The sequence below is a fragment of the Ranitomeya imitator genome, chromosome 1, assembly GCF_032444005.1.
Source record: "Ranitomeya imitator isolate aRanImi1 chromosome 1, aRanImi1.pri, whole genome shotgun sequence".
In the NCBI taxonomy this organism is placed as follows: Eukaryota; Metazoa; Chordata; class Amphibia; order Anura; family Dendrobatidae; genus Ranitomeya; species Ranitomeya imitator.
This window is the reverse complement of record NC_091282.1, coordinates 1,190,693,986-1,190,710,230: the sequence shown is the minus strand read 5'-3', so window position 1 is coordinate 1,190,710,230 and position 16,245 is coordinate 1,190,693,986. Positions and strand designations below refer to the sequence as shown.

General features: G+C 40.8%; 1 protein-coding gene across 1 annotated transcript in view; it reads left to right on the top strand.

The window, feature by feature from the left end:
• Positions 1-16,245, top strand: part of NSG1 (neuronal vesicle trafficking associated 1) — an 85,721-nt gene that overhangs the window by 46,334 nt on the left and 23,142 nt on the right. The window contains exon 4 of the mRNA XM_069744835.1: positions 7,989-8,099. Within this exon, the coding sequence (XP_069600936.1) occupies positions 7,989-8,099 (111 nt within the window). The remainder of the gene's footprint in view (positions 1-7,988; positions 8,100-16,245) is intronic.

The window sequence follows — 16,245 nt, the reverse complement described above, 5'->3', positions numbered from 1 at the left end:
TCTTCATGTGTAAGGTGCCAGGGTGCTCACTGATTCTTGCTTAATGATCTCACCCACGACTACCACCCCGGACCACCTTGTTACACTGATACGATGTGTTTTCCTCCTACACAACTTGTCCTGCCCCTGACTCACATATACCTGGAGCTATGAAAGAAATTGCTAAGAGGCCTATGTGTAGCAGAAACTATTATGGGGGAACCTGTGCCGAACATTGTTATGGGGGCATGTGTTGCAGATGCTATAGTGAAAGACATTGGAAAAATAAGACTCCGACTCTGGAAGATCCACTGCAGACAGCCATGTACTAGATGGTTTCCCACTGCAACCCGCAGTGATTAAATGAGTAATTCAGTCAGACCATCACTTAGAGAAAGATTTTTCATTATTTTGTGGATATTTCATGCTGGCTTCCTGGTGTAAATGATTCCAAGTGGGTAATATCAGCCATATGTAAAAGAAAGTGAACACTTCACACGTACAGTGTATATACTTGTCTGCAGCTGAAAGGACAAGAGCTCAGGGTGTACAACTCATCTGTGGCCGAAATCCAAAGCTGTGTATGCATCTGTCAAAAATCAATGTAACAATTCACATACTATATCTACTAGTGGCAGGTAATCTATACGGCCATGAATCCATACAACCTGGCATTCTGCGGATGCATTTTCCCCCGTTTACTGCCAGCGTTCACTGCTTCTCTGTATATGATGGAAATTACGCAATGTTACACTGTACAGGACACAAATGATAGTTGCAAGGCATCATAAACCACAACACAAAATGTGTGTCGTTACTTATGGCTTTTACTTGTTATTTTGGTGCATTAATGTGCAGCCTGAAATTATGTCCTCTTAAGGTACCTTCACACATAACGATATTGTTAACGATATCGTTGCTATTTGTGACGTAGCAACGATATCGTTAATGAAATCGTTATGTGTGACAGCGACCAACGATCAGGCCCCTGCTGGGAGATCGTTGGTCGCTGAAGAAAGTCCAGAACTTTATTTCGTCGCTGGACTCCTGCAGACATCGCTGGATCGGCGTGTGTGACACCGATCCAGCGATGTCTTCACTGGTAACCAGGGTAAACATCGGGTAACTAAGCGCAGGGCCGCGCTTAGTAACCCGATGTTTACCCTGGTTACCATGCTAAAAGTAAAAAAAAACAAACACTAGATACTTACCTACAGCCGTCTGTCCTCCAGCGCTGTGCTCTGCACTCCTCCTGTACTGGCTGTGAGCCGGAAAGCAGAGCAGTGACGTCACCGCTCTGCTTTCCGGCTCCCAGCCAGTACAGGAGGAGAGCAGAGAAGCAGAGCGCAGCGCTGGAGGACAGACGGCTGTAGGTAAGTATCTAGTGTTTGTTTTTTTTTTACTTTTAGCATGGTAACCAGGGTAAACATCGGGTTACTAAGCGCGGCCCTGCGCTTAGTTACCCGATGTTTACCCTGGTTACCGGCATCGTTGGTCGCTGGAGAGCGGTCTGTGTGACAGCTCTCCAGCGACCAAACAGCGACGCTGCAGCGATCCGGATCGTTGTCGGTATCGCTGCAGCGTCGCTTAATGTGAAGGGGCCTTTAGAAGACAGAGCATTCTTTGTAAATTAGTGTCATTGGTAAAGCATGAGGTTTTGCTGAATTACACTCTTCATGTCACAGATCTACCACGATAGAGAGGAGCCAGAATATTGCGGCGTTTGGCTTCACATACTCCTGCACTGGTTAGAAGTACTTCACCATCTTATTACACAGTGCAGGTGGTTTCCTTGCTGGCAGTGCAAGGGATAATCTGTACAGTTGAAACTCCTGGGGCTTTCCTACCTGGACTGTCTCAGCTGTTCAGTGTTGGCCACTCCCCTCTCCTATATATTCTGGCCTGGTATTACTTCTTACTGCCTGGTTCTGGAGTTGAAGGTGTTGTTCATTGTTGGGAGTTGGCATTTGGGGATTTGTTCAGGGGATTGGTGCTTGGAGTTTTGATTGTGTGCACATCCTCATCCTGTCCTATTTGTTTTTTCCTTCCATTTTCTCCCCTGTGTTCCATTCCGTTTGGTGAGTGTATTTTGTATGATTGATATTTTCAATTATTCATGACTGTCAGTCTTCCCTTGATTGTCTGGCTAGTGTTATGAGTGTTATACATTTAATCTTCCCACCCCTGGGTGGGGGAAGAGACAGATAAGGGTTGATATAGGGCATCTCCACCTTCAGGAGTATTCCGGGGGACAGGAATAGTCTAGGGCATCCCGAGTTCTAGAAACCTGAATAGTTCTCACAGTCCCAAGGTACTGCGTGACACTTGATTTAGCAAAATGCCTGCTCTGTTGAAGTTATAGGTGTTCTGTACTTTGTGCTCTCTATCTACTATCTATTTAGCCATCTAGCTATCTATCTTTACCTCTTATATTTCTATCTTCATTTCTCCTTTTGTTTTTCTTTATGCTTTGCCCATCTTCCATTTCCTTCTATTGCATTTCCTTGCTCCTTTTGTTTGTATGTCTGTCTTTCTTCTCTAACTCCTCTCTTAGCTCTTCTTTCTTCTTCTTTCTTTTCCTTGTTCCCACTCCCTTTCTTCCCTGCCTCTTTCCCCCTTTTTTATACTTTCTTTTCTCTTTCCTTTAATTCTTTCCTTCACTTTTCCTGTTCCCACTCTTTCTTCAATCCTTGCTTCCCTCAATCTTTCAATTCTTTATCTTCCTCCATTTTGTTCTTCACTTTAGCCCTCCTTACCTTTTTAACTTTCTCTTTTTTTCCTTGTTCACCTCATTATATCCTTTCTAATCTCTTTTTCATGTCTATCTCTTCCTTTCCTTTCTTCCCACTCCTTTCCTTCTCTACGTGCCTCCATCTCCCTTTTCTATACTTTCTCTTCTCTTTCCTTCCTTCTCTTTACCTGATCCCATCCTTTCTTCAATCCTCGCTTCCCTCCATCCGTCTATTCTTTATCTTCCCCCCTTTTTCCTTTCCTTCAGCCCTCCGTTCCTTGTCAACTTTCCCTTTCTTTTTCCTTCTTCCCCCCTTTCCTTTTTCACCTCCTTCTATCATTTCTCTTCTCTTCCCTTTCATTCCATTTTCCTCTGCTTTCCCTCCCTTCTTTCTTCTTCCTTCCTTATTTTTTTCATATATATCCATTATGTCAATAAATAGATTTGAATCGATTGACGTCTTCCATGCAGACAATGAAACATGTCACCATAGCAATCTCCCACTCTTGCATTATATTAAAGGGAAACATTCTCTATCATTAGTTTTCCTTCTTTCAAAATAAAAACCAGATAGTGAAACTGGTTGTTTTACTAATCTTTTTATTTTCTGATTACAATTTCTTTTATTCTACAAATGTGCTATGCATGATTATGAGGAGCAGCCATCATGTCTGTGCTGCTCTTCTGCATATGAGAATAAGAAACCTCAGTCAGAAAATAACTTCTAAAGGAGAGTGTTGTGAGCATGCTCAGTGATCTGCCAAGAGGTCACTGCGCAGGGAGGGAGAGGAGCTGAGTGGTGACATTGTGAATGCGGAAATTCTATGTTATCTGTCATAGTAATTTTGTCTGTTATGATAATGAGACTGCTGAGTAGCGATTTCTATACTTTTGTCAAGATGATACCCAAGACTTGTATATAGGTTTCTTCCCGCGTTACAAAAATGAATAATGCTAGAGAAAAGTTAATCAAGTTGTAACAAACTTACCGTAATTTGTCAAAATTTTCCCAGGCTAATCAGATTGGCTAATTGTTGAAAATTTTTAATTTGCATGTATTCAGCAAAATTTCATTTTCACAAGGGTTGCGAAGGGGTTAAAATAGAAATACATGATATTCACCACCTAGGCCCTTACCCGACTCCTTAATTAGTGTCTCACCCACCGTCACTGCATCCCTAGCCTTCCACTGTACTCAATGTAACAGCATAACAAAAAATAGTCAGGACACTTTCTATTAAGACCAATTTTTATTTGGACTCAATCAAATCTGCCAACCAATGTGAATGAATCTGGCAAACGAATTTCAGGAGATTCGCTGATTTCTAGTTGCTGCCCATCAAAGCAGTGTCCACCTTACAGATAAGGCAATACCATTGACACAATAGGTTATCTCTTCCCCTCAGCTAATTAAACATTTCTCCCTAAGATATGCCGATGACAAGGCAAGAAATAAGAGGCTCCCAGGACTCTGGTCCGTCAGCCATGGACTACACAACATATCAATAAATCAGAAGCACAAAAGTAATATACCGTAATTACTGCATTAGAACACGAATAAAACACATATATTATATATCTGGTTATTGTGAAACCCCATAAAATGGTTGTCCTACAAAGTGCATTTTAAATCAATAGATCTGGGAATAATAAGCTCAAAATTGGATGTTTAAAAATGTTTTCCTGTGCAGAGATCATTTTCTAAATGTGCCCCTGCACGTAGAGCTGCTCCAGTTCATGGTCGGCACATACTACAGCAGATCCTGGCCAGGTGGTAAGCATAAGTTACTTATGTTAAGTATTGCCGTGCTGAGATAATTTTGTAAATCTGCCCCTGCTCTATCCACCACACAAAGCTACTGTAGTTTATGGTAGGAATATACCATAACCCCTCGCCAGGGGGTAAGCATAAGTCATTTATGATAAGTGAGTATACAAACAAAATTGCAAGTGCTCATGGCTGCTGTTTTCTAAGGTAACATTTTCTTGCCTGACATAACCAATTTTCCTGTCTGTTTTATCACTGGAGTGAGTGTGTCTGCTGCAGGGCCGGACTGGCCATCTGGAAATTCGGGCAAATGCCAGGAGGACCTGTCTGTCTGGTCATGGGCTGCCTTGTCTGCTACGTTGTTAACAGAATCGGTGTTCTCAAGACACCCATACTGTTAAGAGTTGTGATGGAGCACAAAATTGATGACTTTGTCACTTACCCCAGCAGGCCACGGGTATCATTAGAATTTTTGGTCTTGTAGAAAATCTTTCTTTCCCCCATCCAGGATAATATTAGTAATATATCCCATCTGGTTCATGGGGACGAGGACAACATGGGCCTGTGTGATTTCAAATGCCAGGACTGAATTTCAGTCCCAGTCCATACCTGTTCTGCTGTGTCTCCAACCCTTTGAGCTCATCACAAATAAAATCAGTAACGTAGGAGCTCCATCTGCTGCTAACTTATATATCACTGATTTGATTTATGATGTGCCCATAGGACAGGAGATGCAGCAAAACTAATCACTGCTGTGATAAAACAAACAGTAAAATGTTTTAACTTAGAAAGCAGCAGCTGCAAACCTCTGCTGTTTCATATCTGTATACTCACTTATCATAAGTGACTTATGTTTCTTCCCCTGGCCAAGAGTTATGGCATATGATGACCATGAACTGGAGCAGCTTTGTTTGGTTGAACACAGCTATTACACAGTACTCACCAGGGGAAAATTTATAAAATTATCTCGGCACATAATTTTTTTTTTTTTTTTTAACACATCCAATTATGGATTTTATTATTATTCTAAGATCTGTTAATTAAAATGTTCGTGGGACAGCATCTTAAAGGAACTTTTACTCTACAGCTTGGTAGTCTTTGGTAAGTGCCCTCTATAATAGTTACAATACAAAAATTTTATGTATATGATCACATACATCACATAACCGGTATGTCTCTAACTCTTTAATCTTTCTCCTCCAGTTTTATATGTTCAGTGAAAGTAAAATAGAAAAAAAAAGTCTTCCACTTCCATTGATCACCCAATTATGTGTGTTTAATAGTCACACACATCTTCACAACATCCCATTATACAATAATAAACGGTAATAGGAAAGCAGACAAAGAACAGTAATTACATGTCGTAAATACATTATTTTACGGGCAGCACAAGTTTACATAATTATAACTAGCTCTTCCTATTAATGGCAATATGTAATGTCTACTGCTATTTACAGGCATAATGAGAAATGATAATAGTCAGAAGAACAAATGTGTTTATTGTGCCGGCTGGAATAAAGACATAATTGTGCTTCACTGTATATTGAGAGTATATCCGGGAAACGCTCCCGCTCAATGTGTTCAAAGACGTCTTTTGCATCTGACATATACCAAGAACGAGCTTTTTCACATCTACCCGGCAGGAAATCTGCGGTTTATATTTTTTTTTTGTTCTTTTTTCTATGTTTTTCGCTATCAGACTCAATAATGTCTGTACTTAAACCTTCTTATAGACACATTTATTTCGTGACATGGCCACTATGGATATACACATGAATGTTTAAAGGATATGGACACATTCAGCGGCTTTTTTTTTATTGTTTAATATTTTTGGGGGCCTAAAAACAATTGTTCTAGCTGGCTTTTATGGGCTTCTGGCTTCTTTGACTCTTGCTAGCTGCAGAGCGTTTTTTGAGAATCTGTCAGTGATCTGCTGACAGGAGAGTTTGAGCTTTTTCATCTCTCTTTTTCTGCTCCTCTTGGCTTATTTATGACCACATCAAAGATCAGCTCAACTTACTTTGATGTGGTCAGCGGTCATAAATCAACATAAAGGAAAAAGAAGCATAAAAGGCTTGGATAACCAACATTAGGGATGTAGGAATTCTTGAAAAAAAAGACAAAAATTACAGATATATGTCCCCCATCCAGATGACTGACTGGTTGAACCACAATGGTGAGTGGGTAAGATAGGGGGCCCTAAATAATTGGTGAATCATAGCCAGTTAACAGTTCTGTTGCTGTCAAATACATCTGTTTTGGTTGTTCCTAGTATCACTATCCTGCTTTCATACACACATCATATCTGCAATTAGCGGCTGTTTTGAGGAATCAGACTTTACTGATCACAGCAGCAATAACTTGGGGAAAAGCATCCCGCTAAGTTGCCACAATCATGATCAGATGAACATTGGATTATACATGGTAAATCAGGGTGACTGGACAGGATTTACCTGCACAATGATGTCGCCATAAATTCTACGATGTTAGCAGTTACCGAAGTAGAAAATGTGCAAAAATGTTGGATGAATGACCGGTCTACCTATTGTGGATGGTGAGGGGTGTAATGGCGTCCAGGAAGATCTGAAAGGGATATCATTTTATTATAACTGTGGGGCTGCGCATCTCTTTATGAAAGCAAGTAATCACTTATGCATAGGATGGGTGAAAACTTATTGATCGGTGGAGGCCTGACTGCTAGAATGTGCACTGTTAGAATGGAATGGCAGGGTGCACTGCCACTCAGAATGTGCACCGTTAGAATGGAATGGCAGGGTACACTGCCACTCAGAATGTGCACCGTTAGAATGGAATGGCAGGGTGCACTGCCACTCAGAATGTGCACCGTTAGAATGGAATGGCAGGGTGCACTGCCACTCCATTCTAACAGGGTTAAAAGTGCACTGTTCTGCTGATCAGTGCATGTCCCAGGATTCAGACCCTTGTGGGTAGATGATGAAATGGTTGTCTGGTGAAAACAACTTAACTTCATCATTTCCGCGTGCCCATATTGACAAAGGCTTTACCAATCTGCAAAATGGCAAATATACCAACTTGTGCAGCAATGAAGAATATGTCCCTGGATAACTAAGCAGATTTGCTAATCAGGATGCGGAATAACATAACAGATATTTTTCTGTCATCCAGTTTATCCAGTCTTAATTACATTACTATGAGTTCATGAGATTATAATACGTGGATCTATACATTCTCTTCAATTCCTACTGATGTTAAACTTGCCCCACCTCATCAATGAATGCATATACTGTACAAGTCTTCTAGGCCAGAGGTCCCCAACTCCAGTCCTCAAGGCCCACCAACAGGTCATGTTTTCAGGATTTCCTTTGCATTGCACAGGTGGTGCAATTATTACCTGGGCAAAACTAAGGAAATCCTGAAAACATGACATGTTGGTGGGCCTTGAGGACTGGAGTTGGGGACCCCTGTTCTAGGCGATAGAACAGAACAAAGCAGAGGAGAGAATTCCTGAAATCTTTTTTTTTTCTACAGGTTACCGTCCTTGTCCTCTTTGCTTTGGCATTTCTGGCGTGTGTCGTATTCCTAGTAGTCTACAAGGTGTACAAGTATGATCATGCCTGTCCTGAGGGATTTGTGCTCAAGGTAAGACGAGTATGTTGTGATAACAATGAGCTGACCTTCTGTGATGTTCTCCAGCCTCGATAGGATCATTGGTGCGTTCCTAAGGCACTAGGCAATATAGGCTTGTACCCAACGATAACGCCGATAACTGGCAAAGGATAATAGCCAGTATTCCAGGGGCAAACATGTCATGTGCAGCAAGTCCAAATAAGACTTTACAGGGGTCTCAGCTAATGAATTTCATGGTTTTCTCTACCAATTAATTATTATTGCCTTTATAGAAGAGGAATTTGCTAGAGATACATGATGACGGTTCCTTATGACAAGCATTTAGAGACCAGGGCCCATGGTCTGTTCTCGGATAGAGTCCCATTTATTATGTAATATCTAATAATTACACTTTTTTTAGCATTCGTAAAACTAAATGTAGGACCTTGGAGCTCCTGACCTTAGTGGAGCAACAATCTTCTTTTTATGGGCTACTGGGCCCTCCAGTGTTTAGAACATCCTATTCAATTGGTAGCAAGCACCATCCACAAGGAGTGTTATGCAGGTGCCAATATGGTACCAGGTACCACAGCCTTCATTTTTTGCTTGTGCCCTGTGGCTACCGTATTTTACTCCCCTTATGACATCAACATGAAATGATCTACAGTCATGGCTGAAAGTGTTGGCACCATTACAATTGTTCCAGAAAATGAAGTATTTCCCTGAGAAAATTATTGCAATTACACTGGGAAAAAAAAGCAAATTGAACATAATTTCACACAAAACCCCCAAAATGGGCCGGACAAAATTGTTGGCACCCTCAAATTATTATTTGGTTCCACAACTTTTGGATTAAATCACTGCAATCAATCACTTCCTATGACCATCAACGAGCTTCTTACACCTCTCAACTGCAATTCTGGGTCACTCTTCTTTCGCAAACTGCCCCAGGTCTCACATATGTGAAGGCTTCTTCTCCCAACAACAATTTAAGAACTCTCCACAAGTGTTCAATGGGATTTAGATCCGGACTCATTACTGGCCACTTCAGAACTCTCCAGCTCTTTGTCTCCATCCATTTCTGGGTGCTTCTTGAAGTATGTTTGGGGTCATTGTCCTGCTGGAAGACCCATGACCTAGGGTGCAAATCCAGCTTTCTTACACTGGGCACTACATTGTGAACCAAAATCCTTTGGTAATCTTCACATTTCATGATGCCTTGCGCACAGTCAGGGCATCCAGTCCCAGAGGCAATAAAACAACTTCAAAACATTTTTGAGCCTCCACCATATTTGAATGTAGGTTCTGTGTTATTTTCTTCGTAAGCCTCATTTTTGGTAAACAGTAGAATGATGTGCTTTACCAAAAATCTGTAAACTGGTCTCATTTGTCCATAAGTTGCTTTCCCAGAAGGTTTTTGGCCCACTCACGTACATTTTGGCCAATTGCAGTTTAACTTTTTTATGTCTCTGTGTCAGTAGTGGGGTCTTCCTAGGTCTCCTGTCATAGTGTTTCATTTCACCCAAATGTCGACAGATAGTTCGGGCTGACACTGATGCACCCAGTGCCTGCAGGACAGCTTGAATTTCTTTGGAAATTGATTGTTGCTACTTATCCACCATTCGGACTATCCTACATTGCAACCTTTCATCAATTTTTCCTGTCGTCCACGTCCAGGGAGATTAGCTACGGTCCAATGGGTGGTAAAATTCTTGATTATGTTGCATACCTTGGAGAAAAAAACATCAAGATCTCTGGAAATCGACTTGTAACCTTGAAATTGTTGATATTTTTCATCAATTTTGGTTCTCAAGTCCTCAGACAGTTCTCTTCTCGTGTTTTTGTTCCCAATGATTAGTGTGGCACACACAAACAAACACAGCCAGCTTCTCCCCTTTTTATCTGGTTTCAAGTGTGATTTTCATATTGCCCAATCCTGTTACTTGCCACAGGTAACGAGCATCTCATGCTTGAAACAGAATGGTTTACCCACAATTCTGGAAAGGTGTCAACAATTTTGTCTGGACCATTTTTTGTAATTTAGTGTGAAGTTATGTCCAATTTGCCTTTTTTTATTTTTATTTTTTTATTTTTTTTTTTTATTTTTTTTTTGTTGTTCCAAAACACACAAAGGAAATAAACATGTGTATAACAAAACATTAATTACAATAATTTTCTGTGAGAAATACTTCATTTTCAGGAAGAATTTCAAGGGAGCCAACACAGCCATGCCGGTAGTACATAACTATCTATGACCAACTTGCTTACCCAACCTAATCCAATTACAGACTAGATTATGTTACGCCTGCGATACATTTGAAAGAGTAAAGATACAAGATAATTGTAAATGACCATCTTTAAAAATGCTTGTTTCGCTTATCTTGCCATGTAAGCAAGCTGCCGATCACCAGATGAATGAGAACAAGCTTGTTTTTCAGGTGAAATGATCTTTTCGCGCGGCACAAAAGAAATCATCATTCTCGGAGCACATTGTCCTGAGTAAACTATGGAAATTCTACCATGTTGGCATACCGGTATAGTGGGGCTTACTATACCAAGGTGATATCCATCCCGTATCGGAGATGAAGCTTAAAACAGGTTTATATCTCTACATCCCTAAAAAAGAAGCGGTAAACTTCCCAGAATATGTTTTGAACTTTGTTTTGGTACATGCTTTCTGACCTACCTCACTATACTGGTGACCCAATGGTATATCAGGATGCATCTTCACTCATTTCTACATGAAAAAGTTAAGATCAAATAATTACAAGATCTTCGAACAATTATGATCTTTACAAGCATTTTAGAATTTAGCATACGGTATGAGATTATCTGACCAGTCGTTTTATTTAGCAAAAATATGTATGGCTTTAATTGGATCCCTTTAATTCGACACTGCTGATGTCATGCTGTGATTTGTTTCATGTGCTTCATTTCAGACCTCATTAACCAGCTCCGGATGGCACATAGCCTTTAACCCCTTCACCCCAAAGCCTGTTTTCACCTAAGTGACAGGGCCAATTTTTACAATTCTGACCACTGTCACTTTATGAGGTTATAACTCTGAAACGCTTCAACGGATCCTGGTGATTCTGACATTGTTTTCTCGTGACATATTGTACTTCATGATAGTGGTAAAACTTCTTCGATATGACTTGCATTTATTTGTGAAAAAAACAAAAATTTGTCGGAAATTATGAAAATTTAGCAATTTTCAAACTCTTAGTTTTTATGCCCTTAAATTAGAGAGTTATATCACATAATATAGTTAATAAACAACATTTCCCACATGTCTGCATTACATCAGCACAATTTTGGAAACATAATTTTTTTTTGTTAGGACGTTATAAGGGTTAAAAGTTGACCAGCGATTTCTCATTTTTGCAACAAAATTTGCAAAACCATTTTTTTACGGACCACCTCACACTTGAAGTGACTTTGAGGGGTCTATATGACAGAAAATGCCCAAAAGTGACACCATTCTAAAAACTGCACCCCTCAAGGTACTCAAAACCACATTCAAAAAGTTTATTAACCCTTCAGGTGCTTCACAGGAATTTTTTGAATGTTTAAAAAAATTGAACATTTAACTTTTTTTTCACAAAATTTTTACTTCAGGTCCAATTTGTTTCATTTTACCAAGGGTAACTGGAGAAATTGGACCACAAAAGTCGTTGTACAATTTGTCCTGAGTACGCCGATACCCCATATGGGGGGGTAAACCACTGTTTGGGCACATGGCAGAGCTCGGAAGGGAAGGAGCGCTATTTGACTTTTCAATGCAAGATTTGCTGGAATTGAGATCGGAGCCCATGTCACGATTGGAGAGCCCCTGATGTGCCTAAACAGTGGAAACCCCCACAGGTGACACCATTTTGGAAAGTAGACCCCCTAAGGAACTAATCTAGATGTGTGGTGAGCACTTTGAACCTCCAAGTGCTTCACAGAAGTTTATAATGTAGAGCCGTAAAACAAAATTTTTTATTAATTTTCACAAAAAATGATCTTTTTGCCCCAAATTTTTTATTTTCCCAAGGGTAAAAGGATAAATTGTACCCCAAAAGTTGTTGTGCAATTTGTCCTGAGTACGTCGATACTTCATATATGGGGATAAACCACTGTTTGAGCGCATGGCAGAGCTCAGAAGGGAAGGAGTGCCATTTGACTTTTCAATGCAAAATTGGCTGGAATTGAGATCGGACGCCATGTCGCATTTGGAGAGCCCCTGACGTGCCTTAACAGTGGAAACCCCCCACAAGTGACCCCATTTTGGAAAGAAGACCCCCTAATGAACTTATCTAGATGTGTGGTGAGCACTTTTAACCCCCAATTGTTTCACTAAAGTTTAGAATGTAGCATTGTGAAAATTAAAAAATCATTTTTTCTTTCCACAAAATGATGTTTTAGCCCGCAATTTTTTTTTTCCCAAGGGTAACAGGAGAAATTGGACCACAAATGTTATTGTCCAATTTGTCCTGAGTACGATGATACCCCACATGTGGGGGGGAACCACCGTTTGAGTGCATGGCAGAGCTCGGAAGGGAAGGAGCACCGTTTGAAATGCAGACTTAGATGGAATGGACTGCAGGTGTCATGTTGCATTTGCAGAGCCCCTGATGTACCTAAACAGTAGAAACCCACCACAAGTAACCCCATATTGGAAACTAGACCCCCCAAGGAACTTATCTAGATGTGTTGTGAGAGCTTTGAACCAACAAGTGCTTCACTACAGTTTATAACGCAGAGCCGTGAAAATAAAAAATATTTTTTTTTCCACGAAAATGATATTTTATCCCCTATGTTTTTATTTTCCCAAGGGTAACAGGACAAATTGGACCCCAAAAGTTGTTGTCCAACTTGTCCTGAGAACGCTGATACTCCATATGTTGGGGGGAACCACTGTTTGGGTGCACGGCAGAGCTCGAAAGGGAAGGAGCGCCATTTGAAATGCAGACTTAGATGGAATGGTCTGCAGGCGTCATGTTGCATTTGCAGAGCCCCTGATGTACCTAAACAGTAGAAACCCCCCACAAGTGACCCCATATTGGAAACTAGACCCCCAAAGGAACTTATCTAGATGTGTTGTGAGAGCTTCGAACCAACAAGTGTTTCACTACAGTTTATAACGCAGAGCCGTGAAAATAAAAAATATTTTTTTTTCCACGAAAATGATATTTTATCCCCTATGTTTTTATTTTCCCAAGGGTAACAGGACAAATTGGACCCCAAAAGTTGTTGTCCAACTTGTCCTGAGAACGCTGATACCCCATATGTTGGGGGGAACCACTGTTTGGGCACACAGGAGAACTCGGAAGGGAAGGAGCCCTGTTTTACTTTTTCAAAGCAGAATTGGCTGGAATTGAGATCGGACGCCATGTCGCGTTTGGAGAGCCCCTGATGTGCCTACACAGTGGAAACCCCCAATTATAACTGAAACCCTAACCCCAACCCTAACCCTAGCCCTAGCCCTAACCCTAGCCCTAACCCTAGCACTAACCCTAGCACTAATGGGAAAATGGAAATAAATACATTTTTTTACATTTTATTATTTTTCCCTAACTAAGGGGGTGATGAAGGGGGGTTTGATTTACTTTTATAGCGTTTTTTTGGCGGATTTTTATGATTGGCAGCCGTCACACACTAAAAGACGCTTTTTATTGCAAAAAATAGTTTTTGCATCACCACATTTTGAGAGCTATAATTTATCCATATTTTGGCCCACAGAGTCATGTGAGATCTTGTTTTTTGCGGGATGAGTTGACGTTTTTATTGGTAACATTTTCAGGCAGATGACATTTTTTGATCGCTTTTTATTCCGATTTTTGGGAGGCGGAATGAACAAAAACCAGCAATTCCTGAATTTCTTTTAGGGGGCGTTTATACCGTTCCACGTGTGGTAAAATGGATAAAGCAGTTTTATTCTTCGGGTCAGTACGATTACAGCGATACCTCATTTATGTAATTTTTTTTATGTTTTGGCGCTTTTACACAATAAAAACTATTTTATATAAAAAAATAATTGTTTTTTGCATCGCATTATTCTGAGAGCTATAACTTTTTTATTTTTCTGCTGATGATGCTGTATGGCGGCTTTTTTTTTGCGGGATAAGATGACGTTTTCAGCGGTACCATGGTTGTTTATATCCGTCGTTTTGATCGCGTGTTATTCCACTTTTTGTTCGCCTGTAAGATAATAAAGCGTTGTTTTTTGCCTTGTTTTTTTTTTTTTGCGGTGTTCACTGAAGGGGTTAACTAGTGGGATAGTTTTATAGAGCGGGTCGTTACGGACGCGGCGATACCAAATATGTGTACATTTATTGTTTTTTTTTTTTTTTACATAAATAAATGGATTTATTGGGAAATGTTTTTTTTTTTTTTATTTGGGGATTTTTTTTTATTTTTTTTTACACATTCTATTTTTTTTTTTTTTTACTTTCTAACATTGTCCCAGGGTGGGACATCTCTGTATTAGATCAGATCGTTGATCTGACACTGTGCATAGCACACTGTCAGATCAACGGTCTGACAGGCAGCTTAGCTGGCTCTCCAGCGCCTGCTCTCAGCAGGCGCCGGCTAGCCAGGTCACTTCATGACCCGGAAGGAGTCCGGCGGCCATCTTGGATCCGGGGACTCCTTCCGGGTCACCGGAGCAACGCGATCTCATTGCGTTGCTCCGGTGGGAGAGCACAGGGAGCCCCCGTCCCTGCGCGATCCCCCTCTATGCCGCTGTCACTACTGACAGCGGCATCAGAGGGGTTAAATGCCCGCGATCGGCGATAGCGCCGATCGTGGGCATTGCTGCGGGGTGTCAGCTGTCATATACAGCTGACACCCGCACCCGATCACCGCGGCGCTCAGCGCGAGACCGCGGTGATCGGTGCGCCGTACTAGTACTGCTGCTGGCACTAATGCAGTGCCGGCAGCGCAGTACTAGTACGGCGCATGGCGCGAAGGGGTTAAAAATCTTGGCGGCACATACTTTACACTTATGTTTTAAAATGTCAGTGCAGAGTAAAATGCTTGCTTGAAATCATGCAGCTCCTGCTGTAGGTTGATAGCTGTCAGACAAAGCCAGAGACAGTTAGACTCTCCATAGATAAAACCAATGTGGTTTGTTACCATCTCTGCCTTCCTTATTACTGCATACGCAGCACTGAACAAATGCTGCACATACAATATAGTAAGCACTGACAGTGCTTCCTCCTCTGGACCCAGCAGTCATGTGATCACTGGGTTTAGGGAGGGATCAGGAGCTGCTGGTTCCCAGGAGTCCTATACAGCTCTGCTTGTAAGAAAAAAATATGTCCCCTATATAAAAACAATTTCTATTGAAAAGTGAATGCAATATAAAAAGTTCTTTAGTGACCCTTCGTCAGTCGTAAAAAAAAAATTCAAAGAGAAAGTGGACATCAAAATTAGACCGCGTGTACAGCAAAAAAAAAAAAAAAAAAAAAGAAAAAATTTGAATATCCAACAAGGATATTTTTTAAAAGCGCAGTGACTTCACTTTGCTCCATCTAAGACATCACTTTTCAATGACAAACTAGCTAGCGACATAGCCGGTGTAACCTCACTGTGCTTCTTCAATGACATCACCAAGTGATATTTAAGCAGTCTCATTATCATCCCAGACTGGATTACTCTATATACAGTAGATAACACAGGATCCCACATTCATAATAAGTGATGTCACAGCTCACCTCCTCTCCCTCCCTACACAAAGACATGTTTCCAGATTAGACAATGCTCCAATAATGCTTCTATTTGCACAGAGTCGCAGTCAGTCTACTGTTGCTAATCTCCATGTTAAGAACAGGATAGAGGCGTGGAATATTAGTCCTATTGGCCAATGTGAAAATGGCAAGATTTAACATTTTGTCTAACGATAGAGAAAAAAAAAATCAAAAATCTAAAAAAAATACATTGAACACACAAACCTGATTTAAACAATTGGTCGTTTTCTGATAACACATTCCCTTTAGCCTCTTCCCGACATTGCGGGATTGGTTGTTATTTCAGCCGGAGACCAATTGAAGGTTCCGGTTGCCGTTATCTTTGTACTCCTAGGAAGGACAGACCCAAGTCGGGCTTCATCTTAGATCATCATTTTTATTATATACTGTGACATCACAGTATTCCAGTATGCAGTTTTGGTGATAAAATCTCTGGGAAGGGGGGT